Below are 22,684 nucleotides of genomic sequence, written 5' to 3'. Positions count from 1 at the left end.
AGGGGGAGGGGGCACTCAAGGTCTTGGGATAGCAGATTTTTACCAACCAGATCTGGAAGTATTTCAGTATTTTAACAGCTGGTACAGTTGAAATGAGCCCTGAATTTCTCCCCATCGTATAGGAAAGGAAACCAAGTCTCGGAGTCACGGAGGCCCGACTCCAAAGCCACCAAGTGAGGACGTTGGCATAATCAGGATTTGAACCCGGGCCTCTCAGACCTGACTGTGGGGCTTCACCTAGAAGGAAGAGGGAAGATAGCCCCCTTCCCTTACCTGGAAAATGGCCTGCCCCAGCCAGAGGAGGTCTGCATTTCCCTCCTGCCCCTGCCTCGGACAGGGCAGCCTTGATTTGCACATCCGTTCAATGGGAATAAGGTGGATCTCAAGCACCCCACGAGGGACCCCAGAGCTTGATCTCTGTCCGAGTCACCTCCCCACTGCTTTGACTCCCCACCTACCTCTCCTTTGAGGTATAACTCTGGGGATATCCCTTCCCCTTATTTTGGTCCTCAGTGCGTCCATCCACTGAACTGGCATGGACGTTGCTGGATACATGGTGGCGGTGTAGTGAGTTTTGGGAGGATTCGTGCTAGTGATGCTCAGGCTTTAAGGAAACCACATGCCCATCCAGAAGAGGATGAGCACTTTGGAGCCAGGTGGCCTGGGTTCAAGTTCCAGTTCTGCCCACTTCAAGCTCGTTGGCCTTGGGCAAGTCATGTCACCTACCATAGCCCCAGTGTCCTCATTTGTCCAACAAGGAAAGTAGGAGGACCTGTGTCAAAGGTCCACCGCGAGGATTAAATGAGTTGATATATGTCACCATCCTTCAGCAGGGTGCCGGGCAAGGCTGGGGCTGGCCTCTCCCCTTGGCTCAGAGGAGAGATCCCAAACAAGGGAAAGGACCCATCCAAGGTCGGTCACAGGCCTGTCTGGGCCTTCCAGACTCCAGGGGGGGGCCCTCAATCCGCAGGTACAATCAAGGAGCTTGTGCCTAAGGGGGTGGCTTTTCCTGTGGGGTGCTCTGGCAGGGAGAAGTTTAGGGAGGAGGCCCACCGCCTTCCCAGGTGGATCCAGAGCCCTTTGGTCCAGGAGAAGTGGGAAGAAGAGGGAGTAAGTCAATCCCCCAGTGTGGAGTCTGGAGTCAGGGAGGAGGGAGCGGCTCTTGGTGCTTTGTTGACTAGAAACCTATTTCCTCAAAGGTCAGCTGATAACTCAGGCTGGGCAAACAGGCTGGGAGCCACACAAACACGAGGTGAAGTGTGGGAGGAAGGGTCGGCAGGCAGGCAAAGGACGTGTCCTTGCCCTTAATTTGAAACCTGGAGGTGAGGGGCCATGGGAGGGGTTATGTCACGCACATACAGGCCCATGGGCCTACGCACTTCCCTCAAAGGCCCAAACAGTAAAACGCTGTTCTTCCCCTAAAATCTCCACTTGAAAATAATGCAACCTGAGTTACAGTTTCCTCTTTTTTTTTTTTTTCTGCCGCAGTGGATAAATGCACCTTTGTGCGGTTCTGTATTTTCCCATCGCTGGATGTTACAAACAGTGTCACAATGAAGAACTTTGTGCCAGTATCGCTTGAGACGTGTGCCAATTTCCCCCAAGTGGTTTTACTATGTCAAAAGGCTTTTCTACGTTTGTCATTTTTGAGAGCAACTGCAGAATCACCCTTCCTGGGACGGTACCAGCTCGCACTCCCACCGGCTGCGTAAAGGAATGTCTGCTTCCATACAGATTCACCGACTCTGGGTGTCACCCAGCTGTTGTCTGTTTGCCAGCCTGGAGGGGAAAGGGGCGTGGCAGGACGCCAAGGGCCATGAACTCTGCGTAGCTCGCGCCATCAAGAGATGGGGTCTGTTCCCCTCTCCTCCACTCTGAGCCAGGCTTGGAGCTCGCTTTGATCAGAGAAGGTGGCAGAAGCAATGTTGCATGAGTTGGGAGTCTCGGAGCGGGAGGATTTGCAGCTTCTGCTGTCCCCGCCTTGCTGCTGGGACCCCTCTGCCACCACTGTGGGGATGAGCTTGCCTCCTGCAGCGGGGAGGACCACATGGAGGGAGGCTTCGGGTCTCCCAGCCAGGCTGGGCAAGGACCTACTAGGGCGGACATCCGAGACCAAGTAGGCCCCGCCAACCCCCAGAACCTTGAGGCGCGATATGTGTTGCTTTTATAAGAGTCATTCATGTTTCCTCTTTTGTCTTGTGCTGATGTTTCTGTTGATTCACAGGAACTGTGTTAGTTTCCCGTGGCTACAAAGCGCCACAGACGCCGGTGGCTTAGAACCACAGGAATGTGCTGTCTGGAGGCTAGAAATCCAAAACCAAGGTGTTGGCAGAACTGCTGTCTCTGAAACCCGTGGGGGAGTCTTTCCTGCCTCTTGACCGCTTCTAGTGGTTTTGCTGGCCGTCTTTGGCTTACAGCTCCCTAACCCGTCTGGGCTCCCACTATCCTAAGGCCTTCTCCCCGTGTCTCTGTCTTCACATGGCCATCTTCTTTTTTTTTTAATAATTTATTTTTTTAAGATTTTATTTATTTATTTATTTGAGAGGGAGAGAGGGAGAGAGCAAGAGAGAGAGCATGAGCAGGGGGTGGGGGAACAGCAGAGGGAGAGGGAGAAGCAGACTCCCCGCTGAGCAGGGAGCCCAACGCGGGGTTTGATCCCAGGACCCCGGGATCACGACCTGAGCCGAAGGCAGACACTTAACTGACATCAGACATTTGACTGACGTCAGACACTTAACCGACTGAGCCACCCAGGCACCTCCTACATGATCATCTTCCTATGAAGACGCCAGACATATTGGATTAGGGGCCCACCCTACCCCACGGTGACATCCTCTTAACCACTGATATCAGCAACAGCCCTCTTTCCAAACAAGGTCACATTCTGAGTACTAGAAAATAGGATTTCAACATATCCTTTTTTTTTTTTTTTTTTTATGGAGGGGTGGGGTTTGGAGAGGTGGAGGAAGACACCTTCAACCCTTAACCAGAGCTCTTTATACATTAGCAACACTAGCTCTTGAATTGCAATGATGATTTCTTACATGGCAACTCAGTGGTGGAATTTGAGCTGCAAGGGGCTAGAGACGGGGAGAACTTTCTTCTTTGTACAGATTCTTTCTCCTCTGGACCCCCTCTTCTCCCCAGGTCAGCTCGACCCCCTGAAGCCAGAGGGAGGCATGGCCATGAGGACCAGTGGAGAACAGGATGGAAAGAGGCTGGGGGCTCCTAGCTCCTGGTTCTTGTCTCCCCAGAGCGGCAACACTCAGGGTGATCATTATGCGCGCGTTGGCCCTAGAGCCAGATTGTTTGGGTCCAAATCCTGACTCTAGGCCTACAGGCCATCATAGGCAAGTGACGTAGTCTCCTGTATTCTTTTCTTGTGGTCACTGTAACAAATTAGCGTCAGCTTAGTAGCTTAAAACAATAGGAATGTATTCTCCTATAGCACTGGAGGTCCGAAATTGAAAGTGAGTCCTAAGGGGCCAAAATTAAGGTGTGAGCAGGCCAGTGCTTCCTCCGGAGACTCTAGGGAGCAGGGTCGCCTTGGCTTTTCCAGTAGTTAGAGCGGCACTCCCGGCATCCCTCTGTTCTTGGCAACCTCCTCCACCTTCAAAACCAGCAGCAAAGCTGGCCCTGCTTTCCTCCCCCTGTCCGTAGTCAAACGCCCCCCCGCCTTCCTCCCTAAGGACACTTAATGATCACATGGAGGGCCCACGCGGATCGTCAGGATACTGCCCCCGTCTTGAGATCCTCGACTTAATCACACCTGCAAAGACCCTTTTTCTGCATATGGTACCACTCAGGGTTTCCAGGGCTTGGGACCTGGAGCTCTTTGGGGGTCAGTTTTCAGCCGACCATGCCTCTCTAAGCCTCAGTTCCCTCCACTGTAAAATAGGATACTGTGAGGATGCACTGTTGCATCCAGAGAAGCGCTCAGAACAACGCCGGGCTTAGCACGAGGACTCAATAGAAGGGAGGCGGGGAGCCTCATTTAAAGTTTCCCCTTTGAAAAAAAAAATTTTTTTTTAATAAAAAATAAAATAAAGGGGCGCCTGGGTGGCTCAGACGTTAAGCGTCTGCCTTCGGCTCAGGTCATGATCCCAGGGTCCTGGCGTCGAGCCCCGCATCGGGCTCCCCGCTCGGCGGGAAGCCTGCTTCTCCCTCTGCCGTCCCCCGGCTTGTGCTCCCTCTCTCTGTGTGTCTCTGTGTCAAATAAATAAATAAAATCTTAAAAAGTAAGTAAATAAATAAATAAATAATAAAATAAAATAAAATAAAAATAAACGTTTCCGGGCGCCTGGGTGGCTCAGTTGGTTGAGCGACTGCCTTCGGCTCAGGTCATGATCCTGGAGTCCCGGGATCGAGTCCCGCATCGGGCTGGCTCCCTGCTCGGCGGGGAGTCTGCTTCTCCCTCGGACCCTCCCCCCTCTCATGCTCTCTCTCTCTATCTCATTCTCTCTCTCAAATAAATAAATAAAATCTTAAAAAAAATAAAATAAAATAAACGTTTCCACTTTGGGCCTCAGTTTCTCTACCTGGAAAATGGGGAAAGAGGGGTGTGGAGTTCAGGGGTTTCCAGCTTTCATTCCCTGAGGCGATTCCTCTCCCCCCCTTTTTTTTGTTTTTTTGAAGAGGGAGGCCCTGAGAGGAGACATCCCCACATCTGGGAGGTGGCCAGGCCAGGATGGAAAAGCCACACATCAGTGTCCCCTGGAGCTGGGGAGGAAATGGCCGCAGCCGCACCCCCAACGACAGCCAGGCCAGAGGCGGTCCCCAGCTTAGGCAGGTGGCAGGAGGCTGAGGACGGTCCCAGACGGACATGCACTCACACGAGCAATTTCTTTGCATCTCTACTTGCTCTCTCTGAGGGCCATCGGGGGTCATTCCCCAACTGCCTCTGCCTCTGTCTCCGTCCCTCCATTTCTCACTGTCTCTGTGCTTCTCTCAGGTGGAGAGATCTCTCTCCCTCTCTGACTACCCTGGAGTCAGTCCGTCAGTGGTCTCTGTCCCTCTATCTCTCTCACTGCCTCTCCCCCTCTGTCTCTCTGGATCTCTCTCCTTCTCTGACTCTGCACAGGACTCTCCCCTCCTCAGCCCGGGGAAACCCCCGAAACCTGTGGGCCTCCCTCAGGACCCAGCAGGCAGGTAGGAAGCAGGCGAGGCCCAGGTGAGTCATGAGGAGGAAAGAGCGGACATTCCTGCCACTTTTCTGGGATTGTGCACACACCCAGCCTCCTGCCTGCCCCCTCCCGTGACACGTCACTGGACCTCACAGGTGTGTGTCACCTGAGGGAGAGACAGAGGGAACGAGTCACAGAGAGACAGAGACAGAGAGACAGGCCTAGAGAGACATTAAAAACAGAGACAGAGAGACAGAAAAGAGAAGCAGAGAGAGAGAGACAGGAAGAGACAGGAAAAAAGATACAGAGACACAGACAGGGAGAGATATCATGACAGAGTCAGAAAGAGAGAGACACAGGGATTGAGAGAGACAAACAGAGACAGAGACAAAGAAAAAGACCAAAACAGGAAAAGACGGACGGAGAGACACAGGAGGGGAACAACAGATTTTGAGAGACTAGAGCGGTCTGAGGTGGGGATGGGCGGGCTCCAAGATATTCCCCTCATTCTTTAAATAAAAAAAACAAATAAAAAGGGATGACCTCAGGGCAGTGAGGTCATCCTCCTAGGAAGCTGGATCGCAAGCCCAACTGTCTATTTCCCCACCTCAGTTGGTCTTCACACCAACAGCAAGAGGGGCCCTACTTTCCACTTGAGGGAAGCCGAGGCTCTCACGGGAAGACATCTGTTGGCCCAGGGTAGCCAAGGAGTAGTCCAGTCCTGCAGCCATGACCTCCCCTGACCTCAAACCCTCTCCCCACCCCCATGGAGAGAAAGCTCTGGAGAGCGGGCCCAGCAATAATCAATGGTGGTTACTGTCTTTTTCCGCACACCAGGCACGGTGGCAAGCACCCTGGGTGCATTGTTTTATGCCCCTAGCACACCAGCCCTGGGAGAGAGGCACTGGTGAAGGAGCTGGAGGCACAGAGAGGTTAAGTAACCTGCCCAAGCCCACACAGCAGTGAGTAGCTGGAATTTGGACCCTCCCAGTCTGGTGCCAGCTCCCATATCTTAAACACTAGGCTCTACTGCCTCTTAGAAGAGAGGATTTCTTTGGGACTTCTCTTGCTTTACCTTAAAATTATTACCTTAAGGCTTCAATGAATCAGTAAAAATAATAATGCTATCCTCATTATTATAGTGGTAGAGGTCGCTACTGCTTAACTCATTGTCTGCTATCCTTGGCCTCCCCTATTCTGTTCAGCCCCCACACTGGCCACTTGCTGTTTCTAGAGCTCAACAGGACACCCCCGCCTCAGGACTTTGCACTGGCTGCTGCCTCTCCCTGGAAATCTTCCTGGATCATCTACCCAACTTCTGCCCTCACCACATTCACCCTTTGCTCAAATGCCACCTGCTCAGGGAAGGTGGGGCAGCACCACCCCACCTAAAACTAACCATGCCTCACTCGTATCCTTGTACTTTCTGCCTCCTGGTTTGTTCTCTGTTTTACTTATTGCTGCCTGACAGTCATAGATTAAATAACACATATTTACTCTTCATTGTCAAGGGCAGGGACTACACTTTGTTTCCTGCTGTGTCCCCAGCTCCTCCTGGATCAGTGCCTGGTACAGAGTAGGTTCTTGGTAAATGCTGAAGGAATTTGTTGAGCCCTCCTTGTGGGTCAGCAACTATTTCAGGCATTTTCACCAGCGTTAAATTGCTCTGATGGGTCGGAAACACATGGAGGTGGAGAGACTAGATGATTTTATCTTTTACATTTTATTTTACCTTTTTTTTTTTTTTTAAGAGAATGAGAGGGAGAGCAATGGGAGGAGGGAGTGGGTGGGCAGAGGGAGAAGGAGAGAGAGAATCTTAAGCAGGCTCCATGCTCAGCATGGACCCCGATGGGGGGCTCCATCTCACCACCCAGAGACCATGATCGGAGCAGAAGTCAAGACAGACGCCTAACCAACTGAGCCACCCAGATGCCCCTACATTTTATTTTACTTTTTAAAAAACTTAGTGAGGACCTTTACAAACACGCAGAAAAAGGAAACAGAATGGCATGTAAGTTACCCTGATAAAAAACTGATACGAGTATTTTGCCTTTCTTTTTTCCTAAAGCATTTAAAGTAAATGCAGACAGCCATGACATTCACCTCTAGGTATTTCAGCGTCTATAAAAACTAAGAACAATTTCCCACATAACCACAAAACCATTTTCATAACAGCAATATCTACTTCTTGGCTGAAGTGTTTGAAGGTAAATTAGAGACATTATATTCTTTCACCCCTCAAATATTCCAGTGTGCATCTCTGATGATACAGACATTTCCCCACATAACCACAACATCATTATCCTTCCTAACAAAACTAACAAAAACTCTAACGATAACTAATGATCAGCCACAAATGTCCCATCAGGACAAGTTTCTTTTTTTTAAATTTTATTTAAATGCAATTAATTAACAGATGGTGTATTATTAGTTTCAGGGGAAGAGTTCAGTGATTCATCAGTTGCATACAACACCCAGTGCTCATCACATCAGGGACCCTCCTTAATGCCCATCACCTGGTTAACCCATCCCCCCACCCCCTCCCCTCCAGCAACCCTCAGTTTGTTTCCTAGAGTTCAGGGTCTCTTATGGCTAGTCTCCCTCTCTGATTCCCTCAGGACAAGTTTTAATCGGAGTGCTGAGGTCCTTTGCCCAAGGTCCCAGAGCAGGAGGAAGGAGAATTGGAAGTTTTGGGTTTTTTTTGTTTTTTGGTTTTTTTGGTGAAACAAAATATATTTTATTTCAGGGGCGCCTGGGTGGCTCAGTCAGTTAAGCGTCTGCCTTCGGCTCAGGTCATCATCCCAGGGTCCTGGGATTTAGCCCCGCATCGGGCTCCCTGCTCCCCGAGAAGCCTGCTTCTCCCTCTCCCACTCCCCCTGCTTGTATTCCTTCTCTCGCTGTGTCTCTCTCTGTCAAATAAATAAAATCTTTCAATATATATATATTTTTTTTATTTCAATTATACTGGCACAAGAAGGCCCAGGAAGACCATGGGGAATGCTCAGCACCAGCAGCTAAAGCCCACAACGGCTGGTCGGGACTGCTGTTAGCCCACGAGCCCCTGCCGCATCTGTATGATCTGGAGTAAGGCGGCACATCTTCGTCCGTGTGACCCTGTGCAGCACCAAGAAGATGTGTCCGATAAACTGCAATCAGGGCTTGGAGCTGCTGCAGGGACTTCACTCGGTGCTGCAGGGTGTCCCTCAGCTGGCCCTGCCTCTTGCTGGAACTCGCGCTCTGGGAAGTGAGCTGTGAAAGCCCACTGAGTGTGCGCCCCCGCAGCGTGGAGACAGCTGTGTGACCACTGCCACATGAGTCAGAGCCGAGCCTACCCCCCCCCCCCCACTCCTGGCTGGCCGCGCCCTGGCAAAGGAAGTTTTTGAGGAGGAGGGGTCAGAGGGGGAGGAGGGGGAAGCACCTACGCATCTGGGGCTGACTCGCTCTTTCGCAAAATCTCTGGGAGGAGCCCCGGGGGCACAAAACTGTCTGGTTGCCCGGGCCAGACTGAGAGGGGCAGGGAGCCACACGGACTGGAGCTGCGGCCAGACATGGGCCGCCCGGGGCTGCTGCCGCTGCTGCTGCTTTCGCTTCAGACCTGCGTTCCAGGTAGGGACCCGGTGCCCAAAACACCTGCGCGGGACACCGGGGTCCGAACGCAGTGAAGAGGGGGGAGGGGCGGGGGGCTCCGAGCTGGAGGAGTTGGAGGAGGGCGGCTCAGCCCCCAGCCCTCCCCGTCACGCTGCAGCCAGCTGCAGCCCCACGCAGCACAGGACCTGGCCAGCAGTCCGTGCTCGCGAAATACTCGTCGAGCGAAGGCTGTTAACAGCCACGGAGTGAGTGCGCTCCTCTAAGCGCCTTCCCTGCAGTTTCAAACTGGACGGTCAGAACTATTCTAGCCCTGTTTCACAGAGAAGGAAACAGGCTCAGAGCGGTCCTGGAGTAAGGGGGATTCTGGCCCACAGCTCTCCGCCCCCGCACCGACCCAGGCCCTGGAAAGACCGGGAGCACGGAGCCTCCTGTTACAAAAGATCTAAACAGAGAGGCCGAAAGTCGCAGAGACAGGGGCTGGGGGAAGCCAGGGCTTGTCCCTGGAGGACCCTTCCCTTTCACTATCCCCTAGCTACCCTCTCAACTCCTTTCCCGGGAAATGTACGGGAGAGGGTCGAAAAGCGAGAGGAAATTGAGAAGGAACTGGTCAGGGCGGGGCGGTTCAGCCATGAATAACCCGGAAAGTTCTCCGGATCTTTCGCGGCCAGGAATGAGTAATGACTCTAGAAGACTGCGAATTTGTGGTGGGGAATGGACCCCCAGCAGGAGAGGCGGGGTGGGAGGGTAAGGAGTTGGGGCGGGGCTAGTGGGCCAACTTGTAACCACGGGACGCGCTAGTGGGAAGGGCGAGAAACTCGGGGGAGGAGCTGGGGGCGGGGCGAGAGCCTCGCGCGAGGAGCTGAGGGGCTGGGAGAGAACTTCGGGGGGGCTACTGCAGTTGGGGTTAGAACTTCCCGAGGGCTGATGGGCGAAGTTAAAACTTCGGCCTGGACTGATGGGCGGGGAGAGAATGTTGGGGAGAGGCTATGGAAAGGAGTAGAGTCTGGGGGCATTAAGGGCGGGGATAGTCAGTGGGGGTCACCGGGAACTGGGGTAGAACGTAAAGATCAGCTGCAGTTGGTTGAGGGTAGAACGCCCTTAGGAGAGGTTGCAAAGCCAAATAGACGGAGGGCCGGTGGAATGGGGGAAAGGACCTAAACTGGAGCTGGGCTGGAATATTCTGATGGACAGAGAGGGTGGGGATTGGACTCAGGATAGGTCCCGCGCTGATACAGAATTCAAGGGCAAATCAGCCAGGGCGTGACTTTAGGGAAAGACTGTTGGAAGGGATAGAACATTAGGGTAGGGGGTGTAGATAAAACGTGGGGTTACAGATAGACCGGAAGTACTGCTGACCCGACCCCAGTGTTGGAACCAAAGGGCGGACAAAATGTGGAGCACGAACCTGAGTGCACAAGGCCTGGAGACTTGGTCCTGGTATTGGGGCATGAAGGAGCAGGGAGGGGGAGCACCGCTCAATCTCTCCTCTCTTCCCACTTACCCCGCAGCCTCCTGGAGCCTGCAGTGCATGCTGTGTGGGAGGATCGGGAAGTGCCAGGTGGAAGAGTGTGCCCGTGGCCAGGACCTCTGCAGGACCACCATCATGCGCATATGGGAAGGTGAGATTCCCCACTACAGCGACGGGGAACCTTATTTCACCAGTAATCAGGGAAATGCAAACGAAAAAGACAAGGAGACCCCTATCTCATACCCACCAGACAGACAAGCTTTTAAACAATTTGACAATGCAGAGATGGATGAGAATGTGAAGCTGCAGACCCGGCTAATGAGGATAAATTCGTGCATGCACCGCACAGAGCAATTTGGCAATACCTAGTACAGATGACGATTAGCATACCCTCCTGCCAGCAATCCAACTTCTAGGAATATAGAAACCCCACAGAACCTTGGGCACACATGTAAGAATGTTCTTAAGAGTTCCGTGTAAGAATGTTCTTAGCAGTTATGTTTGTGATACAGGTTAGTCATCAGTCGAGGAGAAACATTATGGTATAATCACACAATGGAATGCTCCACAGCAGTTTTGTTTTTTTTTTAAAGATTTTATTTATTTGACAGAGACAGCGAGAGAGGGAACACAAGCAGGGGGAGTGCGAGAGGGAGAAGCAGACTTCCCACGGAGCGGGGAGCCCGATGCGGGGCTCGATCCTAGGACCCCGGGATCATGACCTGAGCCGAAGGCAGACGCTTAACGTCTGAGCCACCCAGGCGCCCCGCTCCACAGCACTTTAAATGAAGGAACTTGAGCTGTAGGTATTAAAGTGGATACATCTCAAAAACATCAGGTTGAGAGGGGGAAAAAAACGTTTCAGGGTATGATACCTTTTAATATAAATAGTATATAACAATATGCAATAAATAACGTATAAATAAATGATAGTATACATTATTATGTGTACCTAGGGTGAAAATCACCTATACCAGTGGTTGCTTCTGGACAGGGCATAAGGGGAATGGGATTTGGGGGAGTGAGCAGGAGGCTTTAACTCTATCTTTCAAATTTAAGTTCTTTTAAAAAATATCTGAAACAAATATAGCAAAATTTTCCAATATTTTATAAAATTTGGTGATGAATGCATAGTTATTTATTGTATCGTTCTCTTATGCTTTTTGGCAGGCTTGTAACATTTTCCCTTTAAAGATTCCTATTAGAGGCATCTCCCTGCTAAAATCACTAAGCTGGGAGGGAGGGGTAGATGGATCCAGACAGCCTCAGTGATAGTGTGGTCACTAAGAGGGAGTAGGCTTCCTGTGGTGGGAGGGTGAGGAGAGGAGACAGCTGGACCCCAGAGAAGAGGCCTGGCAAGGATCAGCCCCGGAAGTGGGTGACCTTAGGACCAGGAGCATCAGAGACTGGTTGGGCCCAGGGCAGCCTTTGGGGTGACAAAGATACATTCTTCACAGGAGGTGAAGAGCTGGAGGTGGTGGAGAGAGGCTGTGCCCACCCAGAGAAGAGCAACAGGACCATGAGCTATCGGACAGGCATGCAGATCATCACTCTTACGGAGGCCCTGTGTGGGACTGACTTGTGCAACCGACCCACCCCTGGTGAGCTGGGCAGCCCTCACGATCCCCAACCCCGCGCCCATCATTCTCCTGATCCTGTCACCATCAGCCCCAACTCTCAAATGCCAGTTTAACAAAAAGACTTAGAGAGGCTCAAGTTCTCCAGTTCCTGCAGGAGGGGGTAGAAAGCAATGGATCTGTGTTGCATGGTCATGCGTGCAGATTCCTCTTTCTGGGCCTGGCAAGACAGGAAATTGGTTAAGGCCAGGCCCGTCCCAGTGACGTCAGTAAGCAGAGCACCTACGTTTGCCCTGTTTCTCGTTCAGCCATGCTGACCTCAAACTTTTGTCTGTTGACAGAGACTGAATCAGATGTTTATTTTCAAGAAAGTGACAAGAGAGGGGACACTGGCTTCAGCTTTCTGTTAGATGTGCTTAAGGAAAGCACTGATAATTGGGTCTAAGTAATTGTTTGGATCATAGATAATATTCAGAAGATTTAACAATATCAGTCAATGCAGAAGGCATTGATCAATCCTGGACACCCCTCTTTAGCTGATGGATCTTGGAGACATGGGATTCTAAAGAGAGACTTGGGAGTGGTCAAGGGTCCACCAGCAAGCTTGGAGCGCAGCTGTCAATTCAGTAACTTAATAAGTAGTAAAGCGATTATTAGCCCCCATTTCTCAGGCCATTTTACACTGCTTGTGGTGACTGGAATAGTTTGTTAAACCAAATCCTGTATTTATATGATACTGGGAATACAGATGTGACCAAGACAGCTTTGGGCCTTACCATGGGCTTACAGTCAGTGGGGTGGGAGTGGGGGTGACAGACCCATCACCAAGCAGTGACTGCTCAGATTAGTCAGAGCCAGGATGGGGAAGCACAAACAGAGGGGTCCAGGACCATGAGACCTCTGGTCTGAGAGGGGCCAGAGCTGTAGTTGGGAAGCACGGTCCAGAATTTTCAGGGCTGAGATAAGGGAAACAGCGGCCAGAGTGATCAGGGCTGGGATGAATGAAGAATAGGGGCTGTGGGACCCTAGGGGAGATACTGGACTCAGGTCAAAGAAGTTTTCCTCCAGGAAGCAAAAACTAAGCTGGATCTTGAGGGATGAGCAGGAGTCAGACTGTTAAAAAGACAGTGGAAAGGGTTTTCTAGGAAGAGCAACAGACACCAAGGCCCAAAGGTGGATGAAAGTAGTATGACTGGAGGAAGGAGAAAACGGCAAGAGGAGCTGGAAATTGGCAGGGTCATATTACACAGGGCCTTCTAGGTTGTGGTGAGGGGTACAGACCATACGGGGAACAGGGGGAGGTCATAAAAGGGTTGAGGTTTTTTGGTTGGTTTGTTTGTTTTTTAGATTTATTTATTTATTTGAGAGAGAGAGCACACAACAAGTGGGGGGAGGGGCAGAGGGAGAGAATCTCAAGCAGACTCCCCACTGAGCAAGAAGCCTGATGCAGGGCTTGATATCATGAGCCATGAGATCGTAACCTGAGCCAAAATTATGAGTCAGACGCTTAACCGACTGAGCCACCCAGGTGTCCCAAGGGTTTTTGTGGGTTTTTTAAAGATTTTTTTTTTATTTATTTGAGAGAGAGAGTGTGTGAGCAGGGGGAGGGGCAGAGGGAAAGAGAGAATCTCAAGCAGACTCCCCACTGAATGTGGAGCCAACGGATTGGGCGGGGGAGGAGGCTCGATCCCACAACCATGAGATCATGACCGGAGCGGAAACCAAGAGTCTGACACCCAACTGACTGAGTCATCCAGGTGCCCCGGTCATAAAAGGGTTTTAAGCAGAGAGTGTCATGATCAGATTTGTACTTTTGAACAAATTATTCTGACCTCAGAGGAGAGCAATGATGGAGGGAAAGAAGATGAGGGCAGTCCAACTTGGAGGTGGGTGAGGTTGTCCAGGTGAAGAAGAGAGTAACTACATTAGAAGGTCAACCATGCACATGGAGATAAGTGGGTGGATTTTAAGAACTCTTTAGCAGGTAGATGAGCAGTACTTAGTGATGGATTAGACATGGGGGTGGGTTTGCAGTTCTGGTCATGATGGAGTCACATGTATCAGACTAATCTGCCAATGAAAGCCAGAAAAGCTGGACAAATCATAAACAATTACTTGAGGTCACTGGAGAGCAACTAATGAAGAGAGGACCTTGAGGTGCTACAATCTTTGAAATAAGGGAAGCACGGAAATTGAGTTATGCAGAAAGCTGGCTTTATCCTTGAGTGCATTTCCAATTCACTGCTGTGAAGGGGAAATAAAACCCAAATAAGAGAGATCATTGCTAGACTGAGAAGCCAGGGGTTAGAGTGTCTCTGGCTGCCAGAGCATCTGAAGAATGAGAGGTAGAGTCCAGGAACATATGAAACCAAAGAAAAGGGAGTCCCCAAATCTGCATATTTCCTTTAAGTTGTTGGCAAGCTGTACATGCACAGGGTGAGACTCCAAGGAACTCAGCAGAAAATAGTATCTGGGAAGCTACAGAACTGAAAAAGGATTCCAGCAGGCATATGATGCTAGGGAAACCAAAGTTGCAAAGTTGGAGAGAGAGGCCTTGGTAACCACCCCAAGCTTTCTGCTGAGACCATACCCTAGGTGTAAGGGCAAAACTGAAAGAGACCAGCCCTAAAGATTCCTACATCTGATCTTCAGCGAGAAGAAAACTGACCTTCTTGGGAAGAAAATAACATTATTTAGAGCCCTTCCAAATTTTCATTGTGATGTCTGGCATCTAATCAAAACTTACAAGGTACCCCAAAGAAAATTGAAAGGACCAATTAATAAGAAACCTAGAGACAAATCCAACAGTAGAAACAGAGTCATAACGATTCAGATAGTGGAGTTATTAGGGACATTTAAAATAGCCATGATCAATATGGTCCAAAACAGGGGCACATGGGTGGCTCAGTCATTAAGTGTCTGCCTTCGGCTCAGGTCATGATCCCAGGGTCCTGGGATCGAGCCCCGCATCCGACTCTCTGTTCCGCGGGAAGCCTGCTTCTCCCTCTCCCACTCCCCCTGCTTGTGTTTCTTCTCTCTCTGTGTCTCTCTCTGTCAAATAAATAAATACAATCTTTAAAAATATACATATAGTCCAAAAAAATAGGGAGGATAAACTTTAACAGAAATGTGGAGTCCATTTTTTTTTAAAAGAGTCAAACAGGAAACACAGAATAGTGACTGAAATTAAGAACTCAACAGATGTGCTTCATAGAGCCCAGAAGCAGTGGGGCAAAAGGATTAAAGAACTAGAAGACAGGGCAGGAGACGGCTCCAGATTGGTGCCTAGATGTGAAGGATCAAGGAACCTGCCAGGTGTCTGCCCTGGGGGACTGAACGGGACCACCACAGAGATATGGAATTCAGGAGAGAAAGACCCGTTTAGAGAAGATGGAGAGCTTCCTTTTGTGCCTAAAGAGATTCAGGTGTTTGAGGGACGGCCAGAGGGATTCCCCAGGAGGCAGTTGGGTATACAGGTGTGGAGCTCAGAGAGACGTTCCCAGCAGATGTGTGGAAATGAAGCCAGGTCAATGGATAACATCCCCATGGGAGAGAATGTGCACCGTGAGAAATGAAAAGGGCCTAAGACAGAACCCTGAGGATGACCCACATTTAGAAGAGCGACACAAGAACAAGAGTTTATGAGGGGACCTGAGGGTGGTATGATGGCGGTGATGGCAATCCGTGTTTTCATTTTCTTTCTTTTTTTTTTTTTTTAAAGATTTTATTTATTTATTTGAGAGAGAGAGAGAGAATGAGAGAGAGAGAGCACGAGAGGGAAGAGGGTCAGAGGGAGAAGCAGACTCCCTGCTGAGCAGGGAGCCCGATGCGGGACTCGATCCCGGGACTCCAGGATCATGACCTTAGCCGAAGGCAGTCGCTTAACCAACTGAGCCACCCAGGCGCCCTCCGTGTTTTCATTTTCATGGAAGTTCGTGTGAGAAGACATGGGTTGTTGGCATTTTAATTATTTTTTTCTTTAGGGTTGGGGAAGATTTGGCCTTGGATGTAAGTGATTCACCTAATTCCAGCAGCTGGCCTACCAGTTGAGAGAGTGGCTGAGACAGCCCTCTCCCTTATGTAGGACTTGGCCCCAACTCAACTTGGATATTTGGGGTCAGGAAGGGGAGGGCATGCCAGGCTTCGGAATGGTGGGAGGAATGACTCTAGAGGAATCTAGAGGAATGACTCCAGAGGAATGACTCTAGTGTTTCCAGGGAAAAATAATTCACCTCCTTGGCCTGGACCAGCAGGTGTGAGAGGCTTATCACAGATCAATCATCAAGTGAGGCTTGGATCCCTGACCCAATTGGGTAGTACATTAACTATCTATCGCCTCAGTACAGATTGTCCCAAAACTTAAAACAAAAATGAGCAGGTATTATTTCACAAAGTTTCTGAAGGTCAGATTCTGAAGAATCTGGAAGTGGCTTAAGTAGGATGGTTCTGGCTCTTTCATGAGGTTGTGGTCAAGACGACAGCGGAGCTGCCACCATCCCAAGGCTCCCAAGGGAGATTTACTCACGTGGCTGGTCCCCTCCCGTGGCTTTGGACAAAGGCCTCAGTTCCTCGCCACGTAGACCTCGCCATGGGGTGTTTGAGTGTTCTAACCGCATGACAGCTGGACTTCCTCCAGACCAAGTAATCCAAGAGAGAGCCAGGAAGAAGTTGCGATGCCTTTTATGATCTAGCACAGGAGTCATACACCATCATTTCCGCAATATCCCATTAGTTACACAGGTCAGCCCTGTTCTTTGTGTGCGCGTACCAGGAAACAGGGGTCACTGGGGGCCGTCTCAGAGGTTGGCTACCACAAAGAACAATAGCAGGGTTTTAAGCAGTTCTTCATTCATTCATTTAACAAATACTTACTGGATGTCTTCTCTGGCTCTGGCCCTGTGCTGGGTGGTGTTGGGACACAGTAATGATCAGGACAGCCCTGGCCCTACTTCCTGGGGCTCAGAGGCCGGTCAGACGGGGATGACCCAAGGTGGCTGTGGCTGGGATTGGGGAGCCTGGTGGGACACACTGATGCAGCCTCAGAGGTCAGGGAGGACTTCCTAGAGGAGGTGAGATTTGAGAAGATGATGCCTGAAGAATGAGTAGGAGAAGACGGGGAAAGTAAGGAGCCAAGGGAGCGTGTTCTAGGCAAGGGCTGGATGCCAGTCAGCATATACATTCAGGGACCGTGGGAAGTCACGGGGAGTAGAGTCTGAGGGGCTAGTGGAGGGAGATGAGACAGGAGAGGTCCGCATGGAGTAGCTTGGATATTATTCTGAGGGCACTGGGGAGCCATGGAGAGGTTTTGAGCGGAGCAGGTAGGGTCAGATTTGAGTATTAGAAACATCCTCCTAGGGCCATGTGGGGCTGCCCTGGGTGGGGTTGGGGGGCAAGGATGGAAATCAGGAGGCCAGGTGTTTGAAGAAGTTCTGACTTGGTCATGGGGCTGGAAAGGAGGGGATGGATGCTAGAAAGATTCAGGAGGTGGGATAGGCAGGGCTTTGGTGATTGGCTAAAGGAGAAATTGATGCTTAGGTGAGTCTTCAAAGGAGCTAGATTTCTGGAACTCTCCCCATGGAGTCTCACCCTCCTGCCCCTCCCCGAACAGGTCGGACTTCCACCTTTCCCCGAATTCGAAGCCGTTACCTGGAATGTGTTTCCTGCGCCTCATCAGATCTGAGCTGTGAGAGGGGCTGGGACCAGAGCCTGCAATGCCGCAGCCCTACAGAACAGTGCGTGGAAGTGGTGACCCACCGGAGCCTGGAAGGTGAGCTCCAACCTGCCAGCAGCATCTCCCCCCTGCATTGCTCCTCCCCAAGGCTGCCCTTAACAAGGACCCCAGGATAACAAGGATTTAAGCAAAGTAGAAATTTAGTTCTCTCACACACAAAAAGTCTAGTGATAGGAAGTCCTGAGCCACTAGGACAGTTCTACCATCACCAGGAACCCAGATGCTTTCTCATTTCTTGAATATTGTTTCCGTTCTCACAATTGCCTCATAGTCCAACATAGCTGCCAGAGCTCCAAACCTCATGTCCGAGTTCCAGGAAAGAGAAAGAAGAAAAGGAACAAAAAATAGGCACCCCTCTTTTTGTGGGGGTTCTCCCTTCTGGAAGTCCCATAAAACCCTCCTATTTATATCACATTGACCAGAACTTAGCCACATGATTATACCTATGGAAGCTGGAAAATGTGGTTTTGCCTAGATATATGGCTGCCCCAAATAAAATGAGCGTCCTATAATGAACAGTGAGGCAGGAAATGGACAGATGATTGCTGCAGTGGTGGGCAAAGCCAGTCTCAGCCCCCGAACGATCTGACCTCTCTCTTCTGCTCCCGACAGGCAGTCTAAGGGATGAGCACCACACCCGCGGCTGTGGCAACCTTCCGGGCTGCCCAGGCCCCACCGGTTTCCACAACAACCACACCTTCCACTTCCTGCAGTGCTGCAACACCACCAAATGCAATGGAGGCCCAGGTGAGGGGCAGGGGACCCACGCAGCATGAGGCCGGGGTTCGGGGCAGGAGGTGTACCCAGGCTGCTGCCCCTCACTCGCAGGCCACCGCTCCTCTCTAGGTGGCCATCTCCCCTGAAAGCCCCTCCTCAAAGAAGGCTTGTGTGGAAATTCAACGTGCCCATCAAAGCTTTACCAGAGACCCCTGCTTTATACTTCCTTGAATGCTTCCGCAGCTCACCGCCCTGGTCCATGCCACCGGGGAGCTCTTGCCTAGATTGCTGCGATAACCTTCTCACTGGTCCCCCTGCTTCCGCTTCTGCCTCCTACAACCAATGCTCGACACAGCAGCAAGGGTGATTTCTTAAAAATGTAAACTAGAGCATGTCACTCTCCTTCCTCAGGCACTGCAGCAACTCTTCTTTGCTCACAGCGTAAAATCTAAAGACCATCCTATGCCCTATGTAATCTGGCACCTGTCTGCCTCATGGTCTACACTGAGTTCCTGCAACTGCCAAACTCTGTCCTGCCGCATGGCCTTCGCGCATTCAGTACCCTCCACCAGGAACACATCTCCCCCAAGAGTTTACCTGGCTGGCTACTTCTCATTGGTTAGGTCTCAGCTTTAAAGTATTGTCCTCGGGGAAACATTCCCTGTCCCTCCCCTCCACTATAATCTCGCTCCTTGGTGTCATTCTGTCTCCACAAACCAGTACTGTCTAATAGAACTTTCCAGGGTGATAGAAATGTTCCATATCTGTACTGTCCGATATGGTAGCCACTAACTCGTATGGCTGTTGAGCGCTTGAAATGTGAAACTGAACTTTGAATTTTAGTTAATAGGAATTCATTTCAGTGTAAATGTAAACAACCACAGGTCGCTAGTGGCTACCATATTGGACAGTGTAGGTCTAAGTGGTAAGTGCTCCAGGGCAGGGACTGTTTCGTCTTCCACAGCTGCTCGCCCAGTGCCTGGTCAGATAGGGGCTCAGGAGGAGCGGCGAGGTGGGATCTCTCTCGCAGGTTCTATAAAGAACCCCCTGAGAAGGGGCGCCTGGGTGGCTCAGTCAGTTAAGCGTCTGCCTTTGGCTCAGGTCATGATCTCAAGATCCTGGGATTTAGTCTCATATCTGGCCCCCAGCTCAGCGGGGAGTCTGTTTCCTCTCCCTCTGCCCCTCCCCCCGCTCATGCTCGTGCTCTCTCTCCCGCTCTCTCTCTCACATAAATAAATAAAATCTTAAAAAAAAAAAAAAGCCCTCCCCTCCGGAGACAGTGCTGTTCCAATGCCTGACCACTAGGTGGCTCCATGACATTTCAGGCTGCGAGTTGACAGTCCTAGGGGAGGTAATGCAAGGAAGGACATCCCTCCACCCCACCTGCCCGCACCCCCATACTAATTTCCTTGATTTCTGTGTCACTTGTCTTCTCCCAAGTCCTGGAGCTTCAAAACCTGCCTCTGAATGGCCTCCAATGTTACAGCTGTGAGGGGAACAGCACCCATGGATGTTCCTCCGAGGAGATTTCCCTGACCGCCTGCCAAGGCCCCATGAATCAATGCCTGGAAGCCACGGGCACTAATGGTGAGCCCTTCCAGGAGGCTGGGAGAGGATACTTGTGGGTGGGGGCTTGTCGGCCACAGGTCGACTTCACGGAGCTGGGTCTTCCGGTGGAAAAGGTAGGACTTCCTTCAGGAGGGTGCAAAGTGTCATCAGGAATGAGGACTTCATTAAGAAATGAGCGTTCCCGGGCGCCTGGGTGGCTCAGATGGTTAAGCGTCTGCCTTCGGCTCAGGTCACGATCCCAGAGTCCTGGGATCGAGTCCCACATCGGGCTCCCTGCTCCTTAGGAGCCTGCTTCTCCCTCTGCCTCTCTCTCTCTCTCTCTCTCTCTCTCTCATGAATAAATAAATTAAAAAAATCTTTAAAAGAAAAAAAAAGAAATGAGCATTCCCGCCACAGAAATGTGGACCTCTCTGGGGGTGGAACTTCCCACGAGGGGGTGGGACTTCCTGTGGATGTGGCGGGCTTCCATCCTGTGCCATCCTGAGCGGCTCTCTGTTCCAGGGGTTCTCAAACCTTTTCATCTCAAAATTCCTCCCTGCTCTTAAAAATTATTACTTACGGCAGATATAGCTATAGATATTTACTGCATTAGGAGTTAAAACATATTTTAAGAGATGTAAATTATTAATTTATTTATTACTTATTTTTTTAGAGAGAGCCCGCAAGTGGGGGATGGAGAGAGGGCAGAGGGAGAGGGAGAGAGAGAATCTTAAGCAGGCTTCATGCCCAGCATGGAGCCCCCAAATCGGGGCTTGATCTCATGACCCTGAGGTCATAACCAAGAGTTGGACGCTTAACCGACTGAGCCACCCTGGTGCCCCTATTAATTTATTTTAAAATAAATTACTTTAAAAGAAAAATATAAAATAAAACCTCATTCCATGTGAACATAACATTTTTTACTTTAAAAAAAAATGACATTTTCCACAATGAAAACATTTAACAAGAAGACCGGCGTTGTTCTACCATTTCGCAAATCTCTTTCATATCTGGCTTAATAGAAGATGGCTAGATCCTCATCCTCCTCATATTGGCTTCTGCGTTCAGTCGGCTGCAAGATCACATGTCCCAGGGTTTCTGGAAAACCCCCACTGTACACTCACAAGGGTGGAAAAGTCGAATGATGCCTTAGCATTATTATGAGAATAGTTTTGACTTCTCAGTTCCCCCGGAAGGGTCTGAGGGACCACACTTGAAACTGCTGCTTTCTTCAGGTGAGATCCACCACAAGGTGGCAGGTCACCCGGTGAGCACTGCAGGCCCAGCCCCAGGAGCTGGGAGTCTCACGCAGTCCTCTCTCCTCAGGGCTGGGCAACTGGAGCTACACAGTACGAGGCTGTGCAACTTCCTCATGGTGCCAGAGTCTCCACGTGGCTGAAGCCTTCAGTCTGACCCTTCTCAATGTCTCATGCTGTACTGGAAACGGCTGTAACCACCCAGTCCTGGGTCACCAGCCCCGCATGGGCGGTGCCCCCCGGCCCGGTCCTGCCCACCTCAGCCTCATGGCCACCCTGCTTATAACTGCCAGACTGTGGGGAGGCACTCTCCTCTGGACCTGACGCCCCACACTCCCCCTTCCCTGGCCGGATCCAGAGGAGCCCTTTGCCCTCCCCTCAGCTCCCAGCCCTGCTGACTTGCTGTGTGACCTCAGGCCAGTGTGCTGCCCTCTCTGGGTCTCAGTTTTCCCAGCTGTCTCATGGAGTTGCAGAACCAGGGGAGAAAAGCTGGAGAAGCCTGCAGGCCAGCAGGAGAGGTCTTATGTTAGCATTGTTGTACCATTGTTGTTATTATTAATATTTGTTTTATTTAATATTTTATACTTAAATAAAGATTTTTGTACCAGAGAACAAGGCCTGATCTTCCCTTCCCCGTAGCATCTCTCTTTGGGAGGATGAATGGGTGGGGGGGCACCTTTTGCCCACCTCCTGGAATTAGGGGTCACATTGTAGGACCCAGGCATCTGGGGCCTCAGCCTTGGGAGCTGTTCTCCATGGGCTTCCATCCTAAGCCACCTCCACATCCATTTCTCGGCTCCGACTCACTCACTCAAGCACTAACCTTCCAGTCTCTTCTCCTAAGCTCCAAAGGTCAAGACTATTTTGTTATTCTAAGGAGAGGCATCTGCATTTCCTAGGGGGCTCTGAGACCTGAGATGAATGGGAGGGATAATCTGATGGCCAGAACTCCCTGGGGGCCCTGAAGTGAGGAATCAGGACTACATTTCCCCAGATGCCCTGGTGGCAAGAGATAAAAGCTGGGCTCTTATTCCTAGGATGCCTTCAGACTGAGAAAAAGAACTCTCGTTTCAGTTGGCACCCTTGGGACACAATATTGAAGAATTCACGTTTCCTATGATTTGCTGAGGCAAGCCCAAAGGGACAAAATTATGTTCCCCAGGACCCTATGGCTAATGAAGAAAAGGATAAGGCATCTTCCATGGTATTTGAGGGCAGGGAAGGGACGGGTTTCTTTTTAGGACCTCCTCAAATCACATAGCACTGAGTGTCACTGTGGTGGCTTAAAGAGGTGGCCTCAGTATCTCCACCTCTTTGAACGTGCGTGGCTCTGGGACTGCTTTGACCATGCCACGTTCTGGGCTTCAAGAAACTGGCTCTGGGGAAGCCAGCTGCCATGTCAAAATCCTCCTGCGCTGAGGCTTCCGTGCTCTGCGGACGCCCACACTATGTCATGCATGGACGCCATGTGGGGAGAGAGCCCCAGATGTCTCAGCCATCTCAGCCCAGACACCAGACAAGTGGGCGAAGGAGCGGCCCTAGACGTCGCAACCCCAGCAGATGTAGCATGCAGGAGAGTCGGGAAGCCCAGCTGTTTTTGTTTCCCAGGACTGCCGTAGTAACCAACTTTCAAACTGGGTGGCTTCCAGCAACAGGAATGTATGCTCTCAGAGTTC

General features: G+C 50.8%; 1 protein-coding gene across 1 annotated transcript; it reads left to right on the top strand.

The window, feature by feature from the left end:
* The first annotated feature begins 8,568 nt into the window (after nt 1–8,568).
* PLAUR (plasminogen activator, urokinase receptor) lies at nt 8,569–21,612 on the top strand. Its single transcript, XM_027620239.1, has 7 exons — nt 8,569–8,729; nt 10,220–10,330; nt 11,637–11,780; nt 17,365–17,523; nt 18,100–18,234; nt 19,645–19,791; nt 21,079–21,612. The coding sequence occupies exons 1-7, from the start codon at nt 8,672–8,674 to the stop codon at nt 21,330–21,332; spliced, it is 1,008 nt and encodes a 335-aa protein (XP_027476040.1). The 5' UTR covers nt 8,569–8,671; the 3' UTR covers nt 21,333–21,612.
* The last annotated feature ends 1,072 nt before the right edge of the window (nt 21,613–22,684 follow it).

This window comes from Zalophus californianus, chromosome 17, assembly GCF_009762305.2.
Source record: "Zalophus californianus isolate mZalCal1 chromosome 17, mZalCal1.pri.v2, whole genome shotgun sequence".
In the NCBI taxonomy this organism is placed as follows: Eukaryota; Metazoa; Chordata; class Mammalia; order Carnivora; family Otariidae; genus Zalophus; species Zalophus californianus.
Note: the sequence above shows the minus strand (reverse complement) of the source record. Positions and strands in the feature narration are given on the sequence as shown.

Excerpts from the sequence above, each read along its gene's own strand:
- PLAUR (XM_027620239.1), top strand. The coding sequence starts at position 8,672 with ATGGGCCGCCCGGGGCTGCTGCCGCTGCTGCTGCTTTCGCTTCAGACC. Across the intron at positions 10,331-11,636 it reads CATCATGCGCATATGGGAAG|GAGGTGAAGAGCTGGAGGTG; the intron begins GTGAGATTCCCC and ends CATTCTTCACAG. Across the intron at positions 18,235-19,644 it reads CAAATGCAATGGAGGCCCAG|TCCTGGAGCTTCAAAACCTG; the intron begins GTGAGGGGCAGG and ends TCTTCTCCCAAG.